The 21,149-nt window shown below is 36.9% G+C and overlaps 1 protein-coding gene across 2 annotated transcripts in view; it reads left to right on the top strand.

The window, feature by feature from the left end:
• Positions 1 to 586: 586 nt before the first annotated feature.
• The window catches only part of IGSF10 (immunoglobulin superfamily member 10), a 35,287-nt gene continuing 14,724 nt past the window's right edge, over positions 587 to 21,149 (top strand). Inside the window, exons 1-5 of one of the 2 annotated variants that reach the window (XM_026665122.2) lie at positions 587 to 1,056; positions 6,852 to 7,102; positions 13,368 to 13,497; positions 13,945 to 14,335; positions 16,702 to 21,012. In XM_026665122.2, the coding sequence (XP_026520907.2) occupies positions 6,882 to 7,102; positions 13,368 to 13,497; positions 13,945 to 14,335; positions 16,702 to 21,012 (5,053 nt within the window). In that variant the 5' untranslated portion in view covers positions 587 to 1,056; positions 6,852 to 6,881. Of the gene's footprint in view, positions 1,057 to 6,851; positions 7,103 to 13,367; positions 13,498 to 13,944; positions 14,336 to 15,530; positions 16,276 to 16,701; positions 21,013 to 21,149 lie in introns of those variants that run through there. The other variant, XM_087965151.1, reaches the window with a different exon arrangement.

Raw genomic sequence — 21,149 nt, 5'->3', positions numbered from 1 at the left:
ATGCTTTGGAAGCTTTGTCTATTGTTCTCCAGGAAGGAAATGCACACCTTGTACTTCCTACTTTCTCAGTCTTGCAACTCCAACTATCAGCTTCGCGCGCTCTGTGAAGGAATGGAAAGCTCCAAGAAAGGGACTACCACACCACACGGGCGAAATGGTGCCACTTTGAAGCCTATGAAGTTTGCCGCTCCATCTAGGGCAGGATGGGGAATTCTGGGACTTGAAGTCCACACGTCTTAAAGTTGCCAAGTTTGGAGTTCCCTGCTTTAAAGGAGGAAGGCAGCCCTTAAGAACCGAGTGGCGGCGGGAGAAGTTCCTCTGGAGCAGCGAATTACGACCAAACAGAGGTCTATAAAGATTCATAGTCCTCCTGGTCATGGTTGTCCCAAAAGTGCTTTTTCAAAAGGCAGCTGGATTTTTTTTTTTTTTTTTTTAAGACGTTTCGCTTCTTACTCAAGAATCTTGGATGAGAAGCAAAATGGCTTCAAGGAAAAAAAAAACCACAAGTCCAGTTGCCTTTTGAAAAAGCACTTTTGGTAAGACCAGACAGGAGTCCGAGTCTTCGCCAAGTTCCCCGGGACAACTGGAGAACCTGCCAATCCAGGCGGCCCCTCAACTGCGCCTCCTCCCCTTTCTTCTTCCAGGAGAGTTGGAAAAGCGCGTCTAACCAAACTCAAGAGACCAAGCGGATGTCTAAGGGAAGTGAAGGGGTCGTCGGTGCGACCTCCACCCCCGGTTAAGACTTTCTGAAACGCTGGGCGATCCGGGGAAGCCGGAAAGCTTCCCACGAAAGGCGACCGGGCAAGAGAACTGAAGCGGCGTTAGAAGGAGAGCAAGCGTGGAGACTTCGGCTCCCCACCCCGCCTGCTCCGGATCCGAGGGGCGTGTTTTGATCCTCCCAAACTGGGATCCACCCATGCCCCGTGCAGCGGCTCCCTCACATGCCGCGCATCTTTCGGGTCCTCCATGCAAGCTCGGCTATTGATGTGTGACACCTAGGAGTGTAAGGAGACGTTCACGCGGATCCAGCTAGAGAGGAAAAGTAATAAGATTCAGGTACGTTTTTACCTTTTATTTCTTTTAATTTCCTGGAACGATGTGTTGGAAAGCCCTCTTTCTGTCTTTTTTTCCTCCCTCTCGCCAGCCCAATCTTGGTTTGAGGACTGTTTAAAAAATGAAAACTACCTGCTTTGCAAAATGCCACCTGATTCTTTGCTCCGTCTGTGGTAGGCGCCAATCCGTGAAGATATGCCATAGTAATAAATGTATAACATTCGGTTTTTCAAGATATTGCAGAGACTCCGTTGGTTTGGTTGCAAGAGAATGAAAACTATTTCTGAGCTGACATGAATGAGGCATTTCCCGGTGTCAACCGCAAGCCTATTTTTTACAATGCAGACTTTAATTCTTGTCAGTAAGGAGCTTAACTACATTGCTGTAATGTCTTGGCAGGCGTCAGATTCATTGAAATGAGTTGACAAGAACTTTAAAAACAAAATACCCTGCACAGAACCTTTTTTAAAATTAAATTTGGACTTCTCTGGATTTCTTCAAGGGAGGATCTTTATTTGGTTATGGCTTGTTGCATTTTTAAAAAAATATAGATCTCTCCAAAGATCCAAGTGTACAGAAGAGCAATGTCTAAACAACTCTACAGTAACTTCAAAGGGTATCTGATATCTATTTATCTATCAAAGGATATCTGATATCTATTTATCTATCAAAGGATATCTATTTATCTTTCATTTTTCATCCCCTAAAACCATCTTTTGTGGAACCAATCTCAGCTGTGCTGTGTGACAGTCCTGATAAATGAAGGGGGGGATAAATTAAGAATGAATTTAAAATATCCACACATGCTGGTCATCTGTAAAAAGATTTGTCATCTATTAACGACAAATATGACATCAAATGAGTGCTTTATAATACAAGACATGGAAATCAGGGAATCGCCAATTTAAATAACTTCTGTATTTCATGATATGGTATCTAAGGTTTTAGGTTGGGAAAGAAAAATTGAGGCTAAAAATAATTATTAGAACTTTTATTTATTTAGTACCACTTTTCCAAATAACTTGGAGTGAAATAAACATTCCTTTTCATGACAGCCCAGTCAATCCAGAGACTTCAAAAGGGACCAGAGGTCTGTTCTTTTACAACTACACCAACATTCTAATCCTACATCATTCCAGGCTCATATAACTCTTAAATAAGAACTACCAAGAATTTGAAAGCTCCTATTCAGGATCTTGATGGGAAATCCAGTTTTTTTTTTACTATTTTAACTAATTTAAGTTTCAAAATACTATTAGGAAAAGAATCCTATAATCCTACAGCAAACATCACTCCTTACTAGCGCTGATGATGTTACCTAGTTAGGGTAATGAAACATCTGCAAGAAAACAAGCACACTCAGAGAGCACCAAGGACCCCTCAATCCTATAGTTTGGAAGGAAGGAAGAAACCACAGCTTCTGCACCTTGCACATTATTGTACCTGGAACTGAAGGTGCATTTACATTTTTTTAAGAAATTAAGTTATTGTTTTAATAAATACATCTCACTGACATTAGTAAGAGGGAAATCAACAAAGCAAACATTCTAAAGAAATGAAGGCTAAGATTCTTAATCTGCCTGTTCTGTTTGATTAAGGCACAAATGGCCCCAGAATGACATTAAGCTCTTTGATGTCATAGAATTGCAAGATCTAGTTTTTAAAATACTTGTATCAAGAAAATAACTCATCCAAACAGAACATGGAGATTTTCAATATAATAGTTTATTGCACTCTTATTTTCCATTAAACTAATTCTAATCTACTTAAGTAGCATTATAAAAACAAAAAAGACAAACCAGAATGAAACAGAAGTTGTCAGGGACAAGATGAGGCATAGCTTTCGTTCCCTATAAAGGTGGAGGAAAGTATGTTTCACTGTTTTCACTGTTGCTGTTGCTTCTTCACCAGGACAGTTCTCTTCTTAAACTCCTAATTCTTTGAGGCTTAATTTTCTTGGAAAGATTGATGTATTTGTCAGCAAAAAAAAAACAAATCGCATGCAGATTTATGATTACTTTAAAAATAAAACTGGTTCATCAAGCAGAATGTTCAAATTCCAGTTTTAGTAGTATGTCAAATTCCAGATTTTAATACTATTCCCGATATTTAATACTATTTTTAATACTATTTAATGCTATTCCAGATATTTAATATTATTCTTCTATTCCCTGCTACATATTCACTAAAAGCAAAAACCTTGCTACGAATGTTTAAAGGAAAGTGGAAGTATAAGTGGTCCTTGGTTAATGACGATTCCTTCAGCCACCATTCAAATTTACTGAACTGAACAAACAGTATTTATCCCTGGTCCCCAAAGATATAGTAATTGCAGCACCTCCTTGGCTAAATGGTCAAAGCCTGTGTGCTTGGCAGCCCACCTGTGCTTATTATTGGGTGCAAGGGCGCTTTCCCCCATCCACCTATCTCCTCCCCCATTTTCCCTCCTTTGGCCACTCTGCACTCTGCACTGTAGCTTCCTTATGCTCCATTCAACCTGCTGCCTTGCCCTCTTTTGGCCCTACACTCCACTTGCAGTTCCCAACATCTTCACCATCTTCTTTCTCAAACTGCTTATACCTGGCCTGATGCTTAGTGAGGGAGCTGATTGGCCATGCCAGTCCTTTTTCCCAAGGCCACATGAGGCCTTGTCTAAGTTATGTACGACCTGCAGGGTCATAGAGAGTTCGGAGTGGCAAGGAGAGTAGATCAAGGGCAGAAGGACAAGCGAAGCACAGGATGGCCAAAGGGGCAGATGGGTTGAAGAGGAATCTTTTGTGAGGCTTAGGGCTGGGAGAGACCAAGCTGGAAATGGCTTGGATTGGGATGAGTCCTTGCCTAAGGACTGTTGGAATTGCCATCACTAAGCAATATGGTCATGTGACATGCTTTGGAACGATATCACTTACTTGGGTTCAGTGGTGGGATTGAAAAAATTTTACTACCAGTTTTGTGGGCGTGTTTGTTTGTTTTTTGTAAATTTTATTTGAGTTTTCACAAAGAGAAAAAAATATATGAATAAAACATTTTTTTTGAAAGCAGCATAATCCCGGGTTACATTTCTTCGTACCAACACAAATTCAGGTTCATGCTCATTTTTATATTCTATTCCATATCTTATTACTATTTTACATTTTCTGCATAGCTTCTCCCCTCTTTTAATTTTCTCAATTTTATTTTAATTATCTCATCTCAATTCAAATCATTTATATTTTTTGTCCTGTTTCAATTATCTATTATCTTTTCTCATTAAACAAAATTTCTCCTGTAGTTACTGATTGGAGTATGACGCCTTTATATCTTTTCCCTAAAGTTGTAACATTCAATATAATACATAACTTCCATTCGGATTCTGCTTGGTGCATTCTTAAAATACACACTGTATTCTTAAAAAAAGAAAAAAATTATAAATGTATATAATTAAAACAACATTCCATTCCAATTCAATTCTATCATTAATATTAATATTCATTAAAGTCTTAACATCTTTAACATTACTTTTCAATTAAATATCATACTTTTATGGGAACAATTATAAGCTTTCCATAGTTAATTCCCCCCCTTCACTTATATTTTATAAAACATTAACTAATTAAAATGTTCCCGTTCCTTCCTAATTCAATTTTCTCATTTATTTTATTTCACTTATTTTATTCACAAACATTTCACTAAATTACACTAACTATTTTATCCCTCATTTTAATCATACATTGTTTCCAATTTTCTAGTTATTTCTATTACTAATATAACAATACAATCTTATGTACCTTTACAGAATCCCTTTTTCAGTTAGATTTTCACCCATTATCTCTAAATAGGTCCTGTTTTTCTATATCTTGCTCCGGTCCTTTGTAACTTCTTTTCCTTCCCTTCTTCCCTCTCTTCTTCTCTCTCCCCTTTTTACCCCCTTGTCTCTCTACCTCTATTTCTCTCTTCTGTATTCCCCTTTTCTGTTGCTTTCCAGTATTATACTTATTTTTTTGAATTATTTTTCTTTTCTTTGGTTGTTTTTTTAAGTCTTAAATTCTCCATTCTCTTTTCCCCCTTTCCTTTTTCTTCCCCACATAAAATTACTTTTTCATTAAAGATGGCTTCTTCTTTGTCCCAGTCTTCTTGTTTTGCAGTCTTTTCTTGTTGTTTCTCATAGTTCCAAATCTCCATTTCTAAGAATTGAAAGACGAAGCCAAAAGAACCCTTCCCTTCTTGTGCATCTTCTTTGTACTTTTTAAGTTCCATTTTCAATTCATCCAGAAGTGGTGCCATTGTATAAATTTTTAAACAACCAACCAATTGATTTTAGTCATTCAAATATAATAACCAAAAATCCAAAGATCACCAAATAATCCAAATACACGCAAGCTGTTTCTTTTTTGCTCTTTTTTTTTCACTTTCTCTTCCTGGGGTTACTATTTAGTTGCAAAGTTTTAGTTAAAATGTATCTTTTAGAAGTCTTGTTGAAGTTTTACTGTAGATTCTTTTTAATTCCAGGCAGTCTCCTCCCTCTTCCAGATCCTGCCCTTATTTTTTTCTCTCCCTTCCTGCTTATGAAAAAAAAAATTAATGTCCAGAAATCTTTATTATCCCTTTGGCATTTTGTTTTATTTTCAGCTTAATTGCCTATTGATGTCAAAGCGGATTTTTTTGATTTCTTATTTAAGTCTCTTAGTTGTCAGTATAGGGAAGGAGAGATAAGGAAAAAAAAAAGCCAAACCTTTCCCTTTTCACTTTCCTTCGCTGCTTCCGACTCTTCTTTGGGAGTGATGTTATTTTTTGTAAGTTTAAATTCCAGGGTACCTTGGTTGTTGCTTTTACAATTTAACCCGGTCAGCCAAAACTTTCACTTCTTATCTTCCTCCTGCACATTCTTTTCCGGTTGAGTTCTTCTTTGTGGTGGCCATTTCTGACCACCGCTGCAACTGCCTTCGGGAAAGGGAGTAATGGCCAGCTGAGGAGGAGAGACGCGGCTCTCCTCGACCCTGCTGGCGATCTCCCCCCTCTTCACCACCTCTACGGGGTGGCTTAGCCCCTAAACCAGCCAGCTTGGGGTGCTCCAGAGGCAAGCCCAGACAGAAACTGTGCACAATCGTGGATTTCTGTCTGTCGCCGAAGCCCTTCAAACCAGAAGTCCGGTTGTGGGCGAAGTGCCAGTTGTGGGCGAAGTGCTGGTTTTGTGGGCATGGTTTTATGGGTGTGGCAGGGGAGGGATATTGTAAAATCTCCATTCCCTCCCCACTCCTGGGGGAAGGTTACTGCAAAATCCAATTCCCTCCCCATCCCACTAACCTGCTTTCCAGCTTCGTTCTCCCATGCAGGGCAACAAAAGAAGACCCAGCTGATCAGCTGGGACTTGGGAGGCAGAGAATCAATGGGGGCAGGGCCAGTCAGAGATGGTGTTTGCCTGTTCTCTGAACTACTCAAAATTTCTGCTGCCGGTTCTCCAGAACTGGTCCAACCTGTTGAATACCACCTCTGCTTGGTTTCCAATTACCATCATCATTGAAGACTAATGCTTATGGGTATTTAAACTGCTGGGTTTTTTTTTTACCTTGTAGAAGTAACCCTTATGGCAGCCTTCTCCAATCTGCTGTTCTTTAGGTGTGTTGGACTGAACCTCCCCATTTGTCCAGATGGTAATCCCCATTCTGGTTGGGAATGGGAACAGTTGCAATCCAAAACATCTGAAGGCTGAAGGTTAAATGTGTTGTAGCTTTTCTGTAGAACTGCTAATAAAAAACTAAGTCCAAGCAGCCTGCTCACAGTCACAAGCTCTTGATGTTTTCTGTTGTGTTATTTTCTAGAGTATTCTTTGTTCACACTTGACTGGAAGGATGGTCGGTTTAAAACTTTTGTCACACAAGATGAAGAGAAGAGGAAACCATCCCTATGCAGTAGGAGTCCTCTTTGGGTTCCTCTTGGCTGTCTTTCCTGGCAGTAGTGCCTGTCCTAAGTTTTGTGCCTGCTATGTACCGACTGAAGTCCACTGCACCTTCCGGTATCTTACTACCATCCCATCGCAGATCTCCCAAAATGTGGAACGCATCAATTTAGGGTAGGTTTGCATGATAATGCTGAAATCCTGACATTAGTAATGCTGTGCTAAAATTTATTTTGCAGTTTCTCAGAACTTCCCTTCTCCTGTGAAAGGGGCTTCTCTTGTTCTACTTTTTTTCAAGCTTCTTAATAATTTACTTCAATTTTTATTTAGTTATTTGTATCTACCCCACCTTTAAGGATGCAGTGGCTCAGTGGCTAAGATGTAGAGCTTGTCAATGAGAAATGTTGTCAGTTCGGTGGTTCTAATCCCTAGCACTGCGTAATGAAGTGAACTCCTGTTACTTGTCCCAGCTTCTGCCAACCTAGCAGTTTGAAAGTATGTAGAAATGCAAGTAGAAAAATAGGGACCACTTTGGTGGGAAGGCAACAGCATTCCGTGTGCCTTCGGCGTTTAGTCATGCCGGCCACGTGACCATGGAGACGTCTCCGGATAGTGCTGGCTCTTCAGCTTTGTAACAGAGAGGAGCACTGTCCCCTAGAGCTGGAAACAACTAGCACGTAGGTGCGAGGGGAACCGTTACCTTATCCCACCTTTATTATTTTTACAAATATCTTGAGGTGAATATGTCCCAACAAATTTCTCCTCCTATTTTACCCCCAACAACCTAGGAGCTAGGTTGGCTGACAGAAAGTGACTGGCTCAAGGTCACCCAGCTGGTTTTCGTGTCTGGGATGGGACTTGAACTTACACTCCCCCACTTTCTAGTCTGGTGCCATAACTATTAGACTAACTGGGCTCTCTTAATATTTTTGAGCTTACTTGCTACTCTTTGATGGTATTGTATGTTAGAAACTGTGGTGGCACAGTGATTAGAATGTAATACTGCAGGCTAACTCTGTCAGTGCCAGGAGTTTGATCCTGACCATCTTAAGGTAGACTCAGCCTTCCAACTTCCAAAGTTAGTAAAATGAGGACCCAGATTGTTGGGGACAATATGCTGACATTTGTAAAGAGAGAGTGCTATAAAGCACTATGGAGCAGTATAAGTCTAAGTGCTGTTGCTATTTTCTTTTCTATTATCCATCATTCTTACTCTACTCATCATATTATACCTTCTAGAGTAGTTGCCTACTTTAATTGAAGGAGGCTCAGATTACTAGAGAGATACTGGAACCTCTTAACTAAATAATAATGTTTCCAATTACATTACAAGAGGATGGTTTTGAAACCTGCAGGAGAAACAAGCACCATTAGAAACCATGGAAATAGCTGGTTTTTATGGGAAAATGTGGTAACTGAAAAGTGCAATCTTGTTATCTAAAGCAGGGGTCCCCAACCACCGGTCCGTGGACCGAGACAAGTCCGCGGAACAAGTCTTACCGGGCCGCTGATTGCTGGGCGCCGCCCTTTTTTTGATAAAAAAGTGCTTCCGGTGAGCTTTTCCGGGTAGAAAGCCATTTCTACCCGGAAAAGCTCACCGGAAGCGCTGGCGCCGCCATCTTTTTTGATGAAAAAGTGCTTCCAGTGAGGTCACCGGAAGCACTTTTTCATCAAAAAAAAGATGGTGGCGCCCAGCTGATGCCGGTACCGGGCCGCGGCATAAAAAAGGTTGGGGATCACTGATCTAAAGAGTCACAACTGTTTTAAAAGAAAGCAGTTAGTTATTATATTCATACTGTCACACACTAAGAGGCAGCATGTGACTGGTTTCATCCTTACTATGAATTGTCAAATGCAAACTGTCAGATCTTGTTCTATTTTGGATATTGAACAGTGGAGGGACATCAAACTCTCTTTTTTAAAAAAAATCATCAGTTTTCTTTGTCTTGGAAAAATTAGAAACAGCATCTTGTTCATCTCTTTTAGTGATAATTGATAGGAACAAAATTATGACTGCATGGCAGTAAGAAATAGTAATGAGGACAGACTAACATGTTCACTGTTATAAAACTTTTTCAGAGCAAAAAGCCTCCTGGCATTAATCTAGAATTGATTAATTTGCGTATTGTGATAAATTAAAACACATGCATTCAAATTCTTTTTTATGCCTTTCATGGTAAAGGATTTTTAGACAAGTTGAAATTTTAAAAGTTGATAATATTTTGTATATACCCTTGCAAATGATGATTGCTGGCTATTCACAAAATTATTACCATAATGTGTGTGACAGTCACTGAACACTGGGAAAAAACTAAGTTTGTTGATTTCCACCTTCTGCTCAAGGATTATCATCAATCCAGTTATTTTTTGTCTTTTTTCTGGGTGAGTGGATATAGTTCCAAGCATGGCACAGAAATATAGTCATCCGTTTCATGGATCCGATGTGTGAGGCACTTGGCTTTCTTAATTCAGATGCTGGTAAAATAATGCTTGAAATTTTGAAATCCAGATTACAACACTACATGGAATCAAACTGTAAAGTATATAAATCAAGTATATAAACTAGATTTAGAAGATGCAGAGGCTCCCAAGTTTTCAAACATCTGGTGCATAATAGAAAAGCCAAGGACCTTCCAAAAGCTTTTCCCCCCTCTATTAATTATATGAATGCTTTTTGACAATGCTATCCACAAATTGTAGATGGCTCTTAAAAATATGAGAGTGCTGGGGTCACCTCATCTACTTATTGAACCATTCACCTATTGATCAAGAAGCAACGGAACAGAATATGGAGCAACTAAATGTTTCAGAATTGGGCAAGAAATATTCCAAGGTTGTATACTGTCACCTTATTTACTTAACTTTTCATGAAGACTATATCATGAAAAAAGTTGGACTAGAAGGACTACAAATTGGTGTGAAATTTGCTTACAGAAACGCCAACAACTTCATTTATGCTGGTGATACCAATTTGATGGCTGGAAATGAGAGAAGCCTAAGGAATCTCTTGTTGAAGATGAAAAAGAAAATGCAAAAAGTGAACTGCTAGTCAATAATTTACATAGGAAACCTAAGATTATATTAATAGGTATGCCACTCTGATATAAACAAGTGGAGAAGAAGAAGTAGTAACATACTTTATGTTCATAGGATCAGTAATAAGACAGAAGGCTTCTGAGGTTGGTCATCAATGAAGATGCGGGTAAACAGACAGAAGGAATTATTTTTGTTTCTGCTTTTAACTATTGAAATAACTATTGTATCAGCTCAGATTTAAAAATTTGCAAAGTTTTAGCTTTGCAAAATTCTTTAAATAATGTTTTATTTGTGTAAATAAATTTTCAGTAATTAAGATGAACAATATCCTAAACACATGTATTAAAGAATAAATGCTGTGCTGTACCATGTGAAATTAAAATAAATTTATTTTGCTTGCTGGTTTGTTTTTACTCTAATTTCTGGCTTGTTTGGGAGAGTTTAGGAAACAAACCAGATTAAAATTATCTAGAGTTTAGTAGGGGTAGGTGAGAAACTGTTTAAATATTGTGAACCACAATTCTAGCAACCCCAGCTAGCGTAACTTAAGTAGAATGGAGTTGTCAGTTGTAGATTAGCTACATACATCTTGAAAGCCACAGCTTCCTGACTCTGGGTTTAGTTTTTATTCCTGATTCTGATTTATGAAGCTTGAACTCAATCATTCACAGGTAAGTCTCATAAGGATTTAAATGGTGAAACAGTATAATTAAAAGCCAAAGTTCTGATGACATGTAGCCAGTTAAGATAAACCATATTTGTTTGGAAGAAGTATGCATTCTAAGCCATGAGCTGAACCATTTATTTTGCTTTTGAGAAAGAAGACAATATCAGAATACTTCTAAACATCAATTTAAGCTGTGAATTCTGGTAACTATAGTTTTCATGATGTTCATGTTGTCCTAGCTATATTGAATGTGGCTGTTCAAATTTTAGCTGGAGCCATCTCATACAATGGATGGTAGGGAGGGAGGGAGGGAGGGAGGGAGGAAGGAAGGAAGGAAGGAAGGAAGGAAGGAAGGAAGGAAGGAAGGAAGGAAGGAAGGAAGGAAGGAAGATAATGATGGAACATTTTTAGTAGATCCTATAGAATGTTGACTCAAATTTAGTATGCGATAATGTAAGCTTACATTTTGTATAAAACATTTTAAAATATTTGTATATAACATTTTAAAAATGTTGACCAAGGGAAATCTAAAGCCCATCATCTCCCCCACTGTTGCAATGTTATAGTTAACATTTTCAGATCAAAGCAGTTATAGCATCTGTTTAAAACTTACATATGCAAATCAGCTAGCAAAATCATCTTTGTCAGTGAACCATAAATTGAGGCTGCTTTGATAATCAGCTATATTTTATTGGTCACTCAAATTCAGCAGTTTCTCTGAGACTTTGGCAGTGAACAAATATTCAAGCTTTTGGAGGTCTGCTGGAATTTACAAACATGAAGCAACAGCAAGAAAGATAGATGATTACTGTTCTTGCATGCCTTTGGTGTTTATTGTGTATTGAATAATTCCTATTTCCTAAGATGCAGAGAAGTCAGGAAAGGAATAGGTTTTCCTGACTTCTGAATAGGCTTATTCCTCATCTTTTCATTTCACAAATAATATAGAAACATAACTCTGAATCTGTATATAATGCATAGAATGTATGGAATTCTCCCATGTGTTATGCCTCATTATCTATAAAAGGGATTTTTGGAACAGACAGTATCCAGTACTTGTGGAGGTGGGGAGTTCCAGAGCCTATGATTTGTTGTTGCTTATAAGAATCTCTTTAAAGATAGATGATCTGTTTGTATGCAAGTATTCCCATCAACAGGAAATACGACTTCAGCAATAGAGTGGTCAATGTCTGGAATACTCTACCCGACTCTGTAGTTTCTTCCCCAAACCCCAAAAACTTTAACCTTAGACTGTCTACTATTGACCTCACCCCTTTCCTAAGAGGTCTGTAGGGGCGTGCATAAGCGCACCAACGTGCCTACCGTCCCTGTCCTATTGTTTCTCTTCTTTTATTTTTCTTATATGTACCCATTTCATGTATTCACAACTATGTATACACTTATACTTATTATCTTGTAAACAATTGGCAAATCAAATAAATAAATAAATAAATCAACAAGAAACCATAGGAACAAGCTGACAGCTGTACCTGCAACAAATCCAAATTATTATTATTTATTAAATTTTTATTATTCATGATTCCCAATAACTGTAATTACCTAGACTTGAAACTGGAAAAGTCTTTTATCATTCCAGAGGAAATTGTTCCTCTACTCTGGAACTCCCATCCAATTCTCCGGTGGAGAAAATTTTTGCTTTTTATAACAGCATGTTTTACCTGATAAATTGATTTTTTTTGTCTTTAAATATGTTCAGTTTGAAATAAGTTTTTAGCATGCCTTGGGGTTTTTATTTATTATCTTGTAAAATACATTTTAATTATTTATTTTATTTATATTGTCATAGTATAATATTGTCAGGTTCCGTTGTGTTTTGCTACTATTGATCAATCTCAGCCTCATTAAACCCTCACTATTATGCTAATCTATGACAGCCATAAATGAGTGATTGAACCCTCACTATCTGGAAACACCCTGATTTTGAATACAGGTAGTCCTTGACTTAAGGACCACGACTGAGCCCAAAATCCCTGTTGCTAAATGAGACATTTGTTACATGAATTTTGCCCCATTTTATGACCTTTCTTGCCACAGCTGTTAATTGAATCATTGTAGTAGTTAAGTAAATAACACAGTTGCTAAGTGAATCTGCCTTTCCCATTGACTTTGCTTGTCAGGTTGCAAAATAGGATCTCATGACCCCAGAACACTGTAACTGTCATAAATATGAACCAGTTGCCAAGGGTTTGAATTCTGATCATGTGACCATGGGGATACCACAATGGTTGCATGAAAAACAGTCATAAGTCAGTTTTTGTCAATGCCATTGTAACTTCGAACAGTTATTAAATGAATTGTAAGTCAAGGACTTCCTGTATTAAAGAGTATTAAGAGGTTAGGTTCTAAGCCTTTTTCTAACTCTTCCATTTATACGTGTTGTGTTCATGATGGTCTGATGGTACTTTGTTGTAATGTAATTTCATAAATGTATTATATATGCAGTGTTTCATTGTTTTTATTATCAGAACACGTTGAGAGGAACAACAGAGAAATTGTATAGATTTAACACTGATTAGGTCATATCCAAATGCATGATAATGAGCCATATTTTTCATTTATTATTGCTTTGATCAAAGTATTTTCAATTTTAAATGAGAAAATTTAATTACAGTCTGCTTAAACACCTTCAGAACAGCTATTCTATTTTTGTCTGTTTAACGTTTAAACTATAGCTGACTAACTAAACCCAGATATGGAATGAAATATTTGTTACAGTTACAACAATTTGGTTAAACTGACTGAGACAGATTTTTCTGGCCTGGAGAAACTGGAATTGTTGATGTTGCACAGTAATCAGATACATACAATTCAAGACAAGACATTCTCTGATTTACATTTGTTAAAGGTAAGATTAAGCTGGAAATTGTCCATGACTGATTTTGTTTAGAGTTGGCAAAGTTTTGCCATCAAACCTGTTGTTAGGTGGAAAAAATACAATGGTTCTGAGGAGTGTAAGATGTAAGTTTATTACACTCTATTCACCTTTCATTTTCATCACTCTTCTCTTTGAATAAATGGCTACAATCCTAAACATATTTAATAAAAAATAAGACTCACTGATAGTAATTACAGGTTCATGCATAGGTTAAATATGGTTTAACCACAATTTATTGAATAACCACAATGTTGGGATATACAACATACTAAAGTCAAAGTCAAAAACCACACCATTTAGTATAATGTGTGAATTGAGATCATATTCTATTGTTAGTCTGAAAATCATTTTTAGAAGTATTTGATTACATGTAACTTCAGCTTAGATTCCTTTTCTTATTCTCTTTTTTATCAACAGATCTTAAAGATGAGCTATAATCAAATCAAAGTTATTCAAGCAGACATATTTCATGGTCTCATGGCTTTAGTGCGTTTGCACCTGGATCATAATAAAATTGAATTTGTAAACCCAAAAGCTTTCTATGGTCTCACATCGCTGAAATTAGTGCATTTGGAAGGAAATTTACTTAAACAACTTCATCCAGATACGTTTGTCACTTCGTGGTACCTCAAAGTGTTCAGAACATCTGCCATAAAGCATATCTACCTTTCAGACAACTTCCTGACTTCTCTGCCACAAGACATTTTCTCATATATGTCTGAACTAGAAAGTCTCTATCTTCATGGAAACCCTTGGACTTGTGATTGTGCTTTGAAATGGTTTGCCAAATGGGCAGAAAGACATTCAGGTATGTATTGTCTTTTTATAAATTGCAAGAATATACCTCAAATATCTGCTGGCCTTATTCACAAAGATTGCAGTAATTGACAGGATGCACAGAGAATATATTATACTTTAAAATATATTCGAATAGAAAAGAATATATGTAATTCATGGTTGAACTATGGAATTCTTGGTGCTCTCTGAGCTTGGCTGTTTGCTTGCAGATCTTTCATTACCCAATTAGGTAATATCAGTACTAATGAGTATGGGGTTTGCTCGACAGGCCATAGTAGCTTTCTCTGCCATTGTTAGTGTGGTATGGTTTCCTCTTTGGTAGTTCACTGATTAGGATATTGTTTTCTTGCAGACTGACTAAAAGTAAAAACACTTGAGAATTCCTGGAAATTTGTCATTAAGACAAACCAGCCATCAACAAACACATAGAGATAAATCATATTTATACATTATTCAAAAGAAAAAAAAAAGAAAAAAAGAAGGAAACTAAAAGATCAAAACAGAACCTTTCTAGCAGACAAATATCCAAATTTGCAGGAGTTAACATCAGATAACACCAGGAAATAATATCCTATTCAAGAAACTACCAAGGAAAAAAACTACACCACTACCAACACTAGCAGAGCAGGCTATAGTATATAAGCAGGAGCAAACCCCACAATCACCTGCATTGATGATGTTACATAGTCAAGCAATGAAATATCTGCAAACAAATAAGCATAGAGAGAGCATCAAATATTCCACAAAAATAAGATTCTTAAAGTCTGCTTGCACAGCTAGAGGGAGCACCTGGTGGGATGTCACAGGATACTGGTCTCATTTTCTTCAAATTTTTATGAATGACTTGGGTAATGAAGTAGAGGAAATCTTATTAGATAACACAAAACTAAGTGAGAAATCTATTACCCTATAAATCAACATGAGATGAAAATGAATTGAAAATACTACAGTGATACTTAGCTGAGCCATGTAGACGGTTCTTCACTCAGGGAAAAAAGAGAACATGTACTTGACTCTGCTATAGTAAAGCAGAACTGGGCAATGTTTGAGTCACAACTCAGTCTTAACTTTCCAGGGATAATGGTGATGGTGATGAAAGAAACCATCGGGGAATGTGGTGACAACAAAAGCAGCGGGGACAAAGCTTGTCAGACAGTTTAGGGGGGCTGAAGAGGCAAATAAAATGTGTTTAAAGGGGGAAAAAATTGAGAACAAAAAATGTTATGACACAACTTGTAGTTTCAATTCTTGAAAACCTGTAACAACAATCCAATTTGCTATTTGGGGGACAGTTTGGGATTTGCGAGGGTTAAGAAGGCAGCAGAAGTTTCCCATTTATTTTTTTACCCTATCCTACTCAGAGGAGGAGGAGCAAAAGAACAAAATATATTACTGAGATTTGAATATATGGCTATGAAATGTCAGTAGGGTAACTTGGTATGCTGTTCACCTGCAACATAAGACATTTGGGCTGACCCAACAGTTAAAAGTGACTGTAAAATGGGCAGGAATAATGGTTTTAGACTGGAATAGTGCAAGTATGCTTTCAAAAAATGGGAAATAACTAATTCAAAATAATTGCTTTGAGGAAAGAATACAGAATACACACACACTGATACACACATTGTTGGATGTTTTCAAGAATCTGGATATGCATTGCTTGAAAGTGTTTAACAGTGGCATAATTGTCCTATACATCCAAAATTGTAAATTCAACCCCGTTTCTTTTTCTCCATCAATCAACTGAGAAGTGATAGGTTGTGGAGAAAGATTTAAAGCATTCATGCCCTCAAACTTCAGAATAATAGTGCCATTTGTTTTTCAGTTTTTCCATTGTTTCCACTCTTCTATATAACATAATTATTTATGTGAAGAACTAGGACAAGAACAAGAGCACTGGAGTAAGATGGAAACTTATTAGTTCTAACTTCAGAATAAAATACAGATAAGGTCAGTAAAGTTTGCCCAGTCCTATGTTTTCCTTCAGATATCTGTATCAAAGATCCTTCATTTCCCAATTACTATTTTCTCATGTTAGTTTCTTTAAAATATATTCTGCCATAGCCATTGAAAGCAGAGTCTTATGATAAAATGACATACAAAGGTGGTCGGTAGACAGGTATATGATAGATAGGCAGTCAGTTAAACTGCAAAGGCTTCCCATAATTTTTAAACAAAACTTTAATTTGGATTATTTCACAGATCAGAAGTTTGGGTTTAAGGGCTTACTTTGCTTCTTCCAATTCTGTTTTGTAATGGCGACTAAATGCTTGCATCGCAAGTTCCAAAAATATATTTCAACTGATTAGAAATTGGTTTTTTTTCTACAAAAACAATAGAACATCAATTTACTTTTTCTGATCTCTTCCTTTCTAGATGTTGTAAAATGCAAAAAAGGCAAAGAGGCCACAGATGCACTGCAATGCCCATTGTGCACCAACCCCAGGATTTCTAAAGAGAAACACTTAACTAAAATTCCACTGTCTTCATTTAATTGTAGTAAACCAAGTATAGACACAGATTTAAAATTGAAAACTGTAACTATAATAGATGATGGAGAATTCACTTCAGTGTCTCCCAAAGATTTTATGGCTCCTATAGGATCTATGTCATTAAACTTAATAGACCAAACAGGAAATCAAGCAAATATAGCTTGTAATGTACAGAAACCTTCAAAAATGTCTCCAGTTATATTTACAAAAAATGATAACAACACACTACTTGAAATATCATTGTCAACTTTTCTTAAGTGTAGCATTGACCACAATCATATTCATCAATTGTGGAGCATTCTTGCTCTTTATAGTGATTCTCCACTAAAACTGAGAAGGGAACACTTATTAACAGAAATGCCTTATACCAGTTACAAGTACAAACAAACAGCCTCTAAAAATGAAGAACTTTTCACTGACATAGAAGCTGAACTGACAGCTGAGCCTCCTTGGTTGATGCAGAGTCAAGTATCAATGCAATTGGATAGGACCGCAACTACACTCAATATGCTGCATATCCAATATTCAATAGATGCTCAAATCATTCTTCCTGATGATGTCCCAAAGCCCACCAAACAAACATGGGCCATGATCTTACGAGAGAAGAATTCCAAAACTGAATATTCTGTTTTAGTCAATGGTTCTGTAGAATTGGATTGCCAAGCAATTGGAGACCCTGCCCCTGTAGCTGAGTGGCTGTTACCTGATGGGACCAAAGTTAAGGCTCCATATATAAGTGAAGATGGAAGAATAATGATAGAAAAATCTGGTAAGCTCTTACTACATTCAGCAGATCATTTTGACACTGGACTTTATCACTGTATAGGAACCAACTATGAAGATGCCGATATCTTAACTTTTAGAATTACAGTAATAGATTCAAGTTTGAAGCACAACCTTTTAAATGGACCACAACTTTCAGTGTTTTTAGGTGAAATTGTTGATCTTCCCTGCCTTTCTACAGGTGTACCAGATGCCTCTATTAATTGGGTCCTACCAGAAAACATAATTCTTCATAGTTCTTTTAAAAATAAACTTCTGTTCCACAATGGAACATTAAAAATACAACCAATAGCAGGACAAGACAATGGCCATTTCATGTGTATAACAGCCAATAAATATGGTATAGATTATTTAGTTTACCAAGTACTTGTTAAAAGAAATTTGAGCAAGTCACAACAACTCACAAAAAAAGATACTCAGGTACATAGTGAAGCAACAGAAGGATCTGGCAACCAAGAACATGACTTTAATGGGCAAATTACATTTTTTCCTTCTACTGTTCCTGCTGAGGTAACCAACCAAGCATCCATGCAAAATTCATTTACAAATTATTTCATAAAAAATAAAACCAAAAACATGTACAAAGAAGTCTACAGGATCAATAGAGGCAAGATTAGCAGAAGGTTCAGAGGACAAAAGAGATTTGGTCTCTCTACCAAGAGAATCAATCCATTGCACTGGGCGACATTTTTAGAAAAAACAAGAAATATCACATTGTTAAGAAGACAAGAAAATATAACAGTAAAACCAACAGAAAAGTTATTTCTGTCTTCAAGGAGCTCAGGAAATGAAGAAGAGATATCTGGGGATGACATATTAGCTGAGGAAGAACTTATGTTTCTAGCAACTAGAAGACCTTCAAAATACACTTTGAGAGAAGCATCAGGAAATGTAGTGACAGCAAAACTTGGAAGTATATCAGATAATTACAGCTCTTTTGCAACACATATCATAGTTACAGAATCAGAACCTTCAGCAACCAGTTCTATGGTTATGGACTCTGAGACACCTACAAACCAGAATTGGCTAAATAAACCAAAACCTGAAATGAAAGGAATAAGTCTTGAAAGATATCAGACACTTCCTACACCACCAACCCTGATGGAAGTAACAATGCCCTTATTGTTTAAAGAACCCAACAGTGCAGCAAACACTTCAAATTCTTTTCAGAGATTGGTAACATCTGAAGACGTTAATGTCTATTTTAAAAGCAAACCAACAGTAACACCAACATTGGCTATTATTAATAATAGCAAACTTATAATTTCACACAAAATTATTGAAAAACCTGATTTATTGGCAGAAAATGCTGAGAAAGCATCAAAAAAATCAAGCCATCAAGTGCCCTCAGCAGCAATCAGTTTGTCTAATGACAGTGGCTATATTTATAATGGAAAAAAAATAACATTTCAGGTATCTCCAGGTTCAGCCATTCTTGCCCATCAACAGATTGAGGTAGTGAAGGATTCTGCAACTCATAGTCCATTCCCCAGATGGTTTAGCAGACGAAGAAAAACCTTTGGAAGAAGACGAATAATTAGACCTGACCGTATTCCCAGTAATGCAGGGCATAGATTTGCTTTTCCTAGATCAGGGTTTGTTCCAGAAAGCTCAAGTCTTACATTCCCTGCAGAAATAAGCATACCAACTGCTTCTGTTGAATCATTTACCCCACAAACATTGATCAAACCCCAGTATCCAAAATCAACAATTTCAAGTCACACTGTGATATCCTCAAATAACAAGATAGATACAGATGAGGTGTATGAAGCTTCTACAATTATTCCCTTCTACTCTAAAAGCACCCAAATTGCACCACAAAGAAAAATAAAATCAGATACACATCAAACAATCCCTGATATAGATCCATCAGCTAACATTCAATTCACAACCAGTATCCATAAATCTAAGTTTAACATGAAAAGTACATTTACCAAAGCACCTTTCATGATCAAATCCACTATTCCCTCCTTTAGTATCCATGATGTCTCTTCTAGTGTTTCAAATGGAGAAATACCTTCACATAATTCTTTTGTTACCAACTGTGTTCAAAAAGAGCTACTGCAGAAGCAATCCATAATACAAACAAAACCCTCATCTGAAATATCTGCTACAGATTTTCACATCTCAGGACCAACTTACAAAAATTCATCAATATATGAAACTGAAGTTTCCAAAAGTGACAATCAAGCCAATGTTCCTATAGACTTAATTAAACATATCAGTGAGAACGTATCATTACTAGAAGACAATCCAATAGTATCACTCAGTACTATAGAATCACCATCTTCAGCCCCTATGTACAACTTTATTACTGATGTTAATAAAAGAACTGATACTACAACCATCCATCAGATTCATACTCTTACTACCACTGTTGCAAACAAGATTTCCAAACTCAGAACATTTCGACGACATAGAAAGAAGGGTCAAAGGAGGAGAAGACCTTTGCAGAAGTCAATACCTTTCCATAGAATCATTTTGGTCAATAAAGAATTTGTCACACCCTTAAAAAAAATTATTCCTTCTCCTGTTATGAAAAATGTAACTGAACCTCCTAATCTCAAACTGACTGAATTGTTTTCAAAATTCACCACTATGGATATAGTTACAGTTACAGCACAATCACCAGTTCTTAGCACAGCAGATATAAAAAAAGACAACACATTCTTAAATATTGCTCAGGAATCCCTTGGAAATGCTTACACCATTAAACCACCAATGGTACTGTTATCTGAAAAACATTCATCTACAACTCCACAGTTTGAAATGTCATGGGATACAACAAAGATAAGCCCAGCATTACCAGATGCAACCTTGGTAACAACTGAACCAAAGTTTACTAAAGTAGCTCAAACTACTAGACAAGCAGATAAGGAATCTTACCAGTATGTGGGGCTAACTGCAATTCCAAAAACACAAATAACAAAAACAGCTCTTCATGTGAAAAATGAAATAAATCCACAGATTCCTACTAATGCAATTTACATGACCACTAGTCCATTACTATCCCAAGCAAGGCTCATCCAAACTACACAAACCACTTCATCTCCCAGATGGGATAAAATTTCACGGCAGTTTCCATTTTCTAAAATCAGAGATATTGGAAAACCACTCATAATGGAGACATTCACAGTATTAAAATCACCTCAAAGCTCCACCCTGTATACTCCTTTATGGAAGACAGATAAAAACAATTACATCAGAAACTGGTCTGAAAGAACAGGCCAGGCAGCCACCACTACCAATCCAGAAGATTTAAATTCATTCTATCAGATCAGATTGGCAAAACCCAGAATAAGTGGAGGAAAATTTGCAATGTTTACTGTCCTGGCTAATTCAGATGCTTTCATTCCATGTGAAGCCAGTGGTAATCCCAAACCAACCATTCATTGGACCAAGATATCAGCAGGTAAGCTTTTCAAATTAATATTTTACATTTGTTCTTTTTTATTATAAACAAGATGTGACTTAAGAAGTAAAGCATACAAAATTAAGTTTTATGTATGTTTATAGTCCTATAATTAAATTATGAAAGAATAACCACAA

Source organism: Notechis scutatus, chromosome 4 (genome assembly GCF_049901735.1).
Source record: "Notechis scutatus isolate UNSWTSFEM ecotype Mainland chromosome 4, rNotScu1.2, whole genome shotgun sequence".
NCBI classification, from domain to species: Eukaryota; Metazoa; Chordata; class Lepidosauria; order Squamata; family Elapidae; genus Notechis; species Notechis scutatus.
The sequence above is the reverse complement of the archived record's forward strand: the minus strand, read 5'-3'. Positions and strand labels throughout refer to the sequence as shown.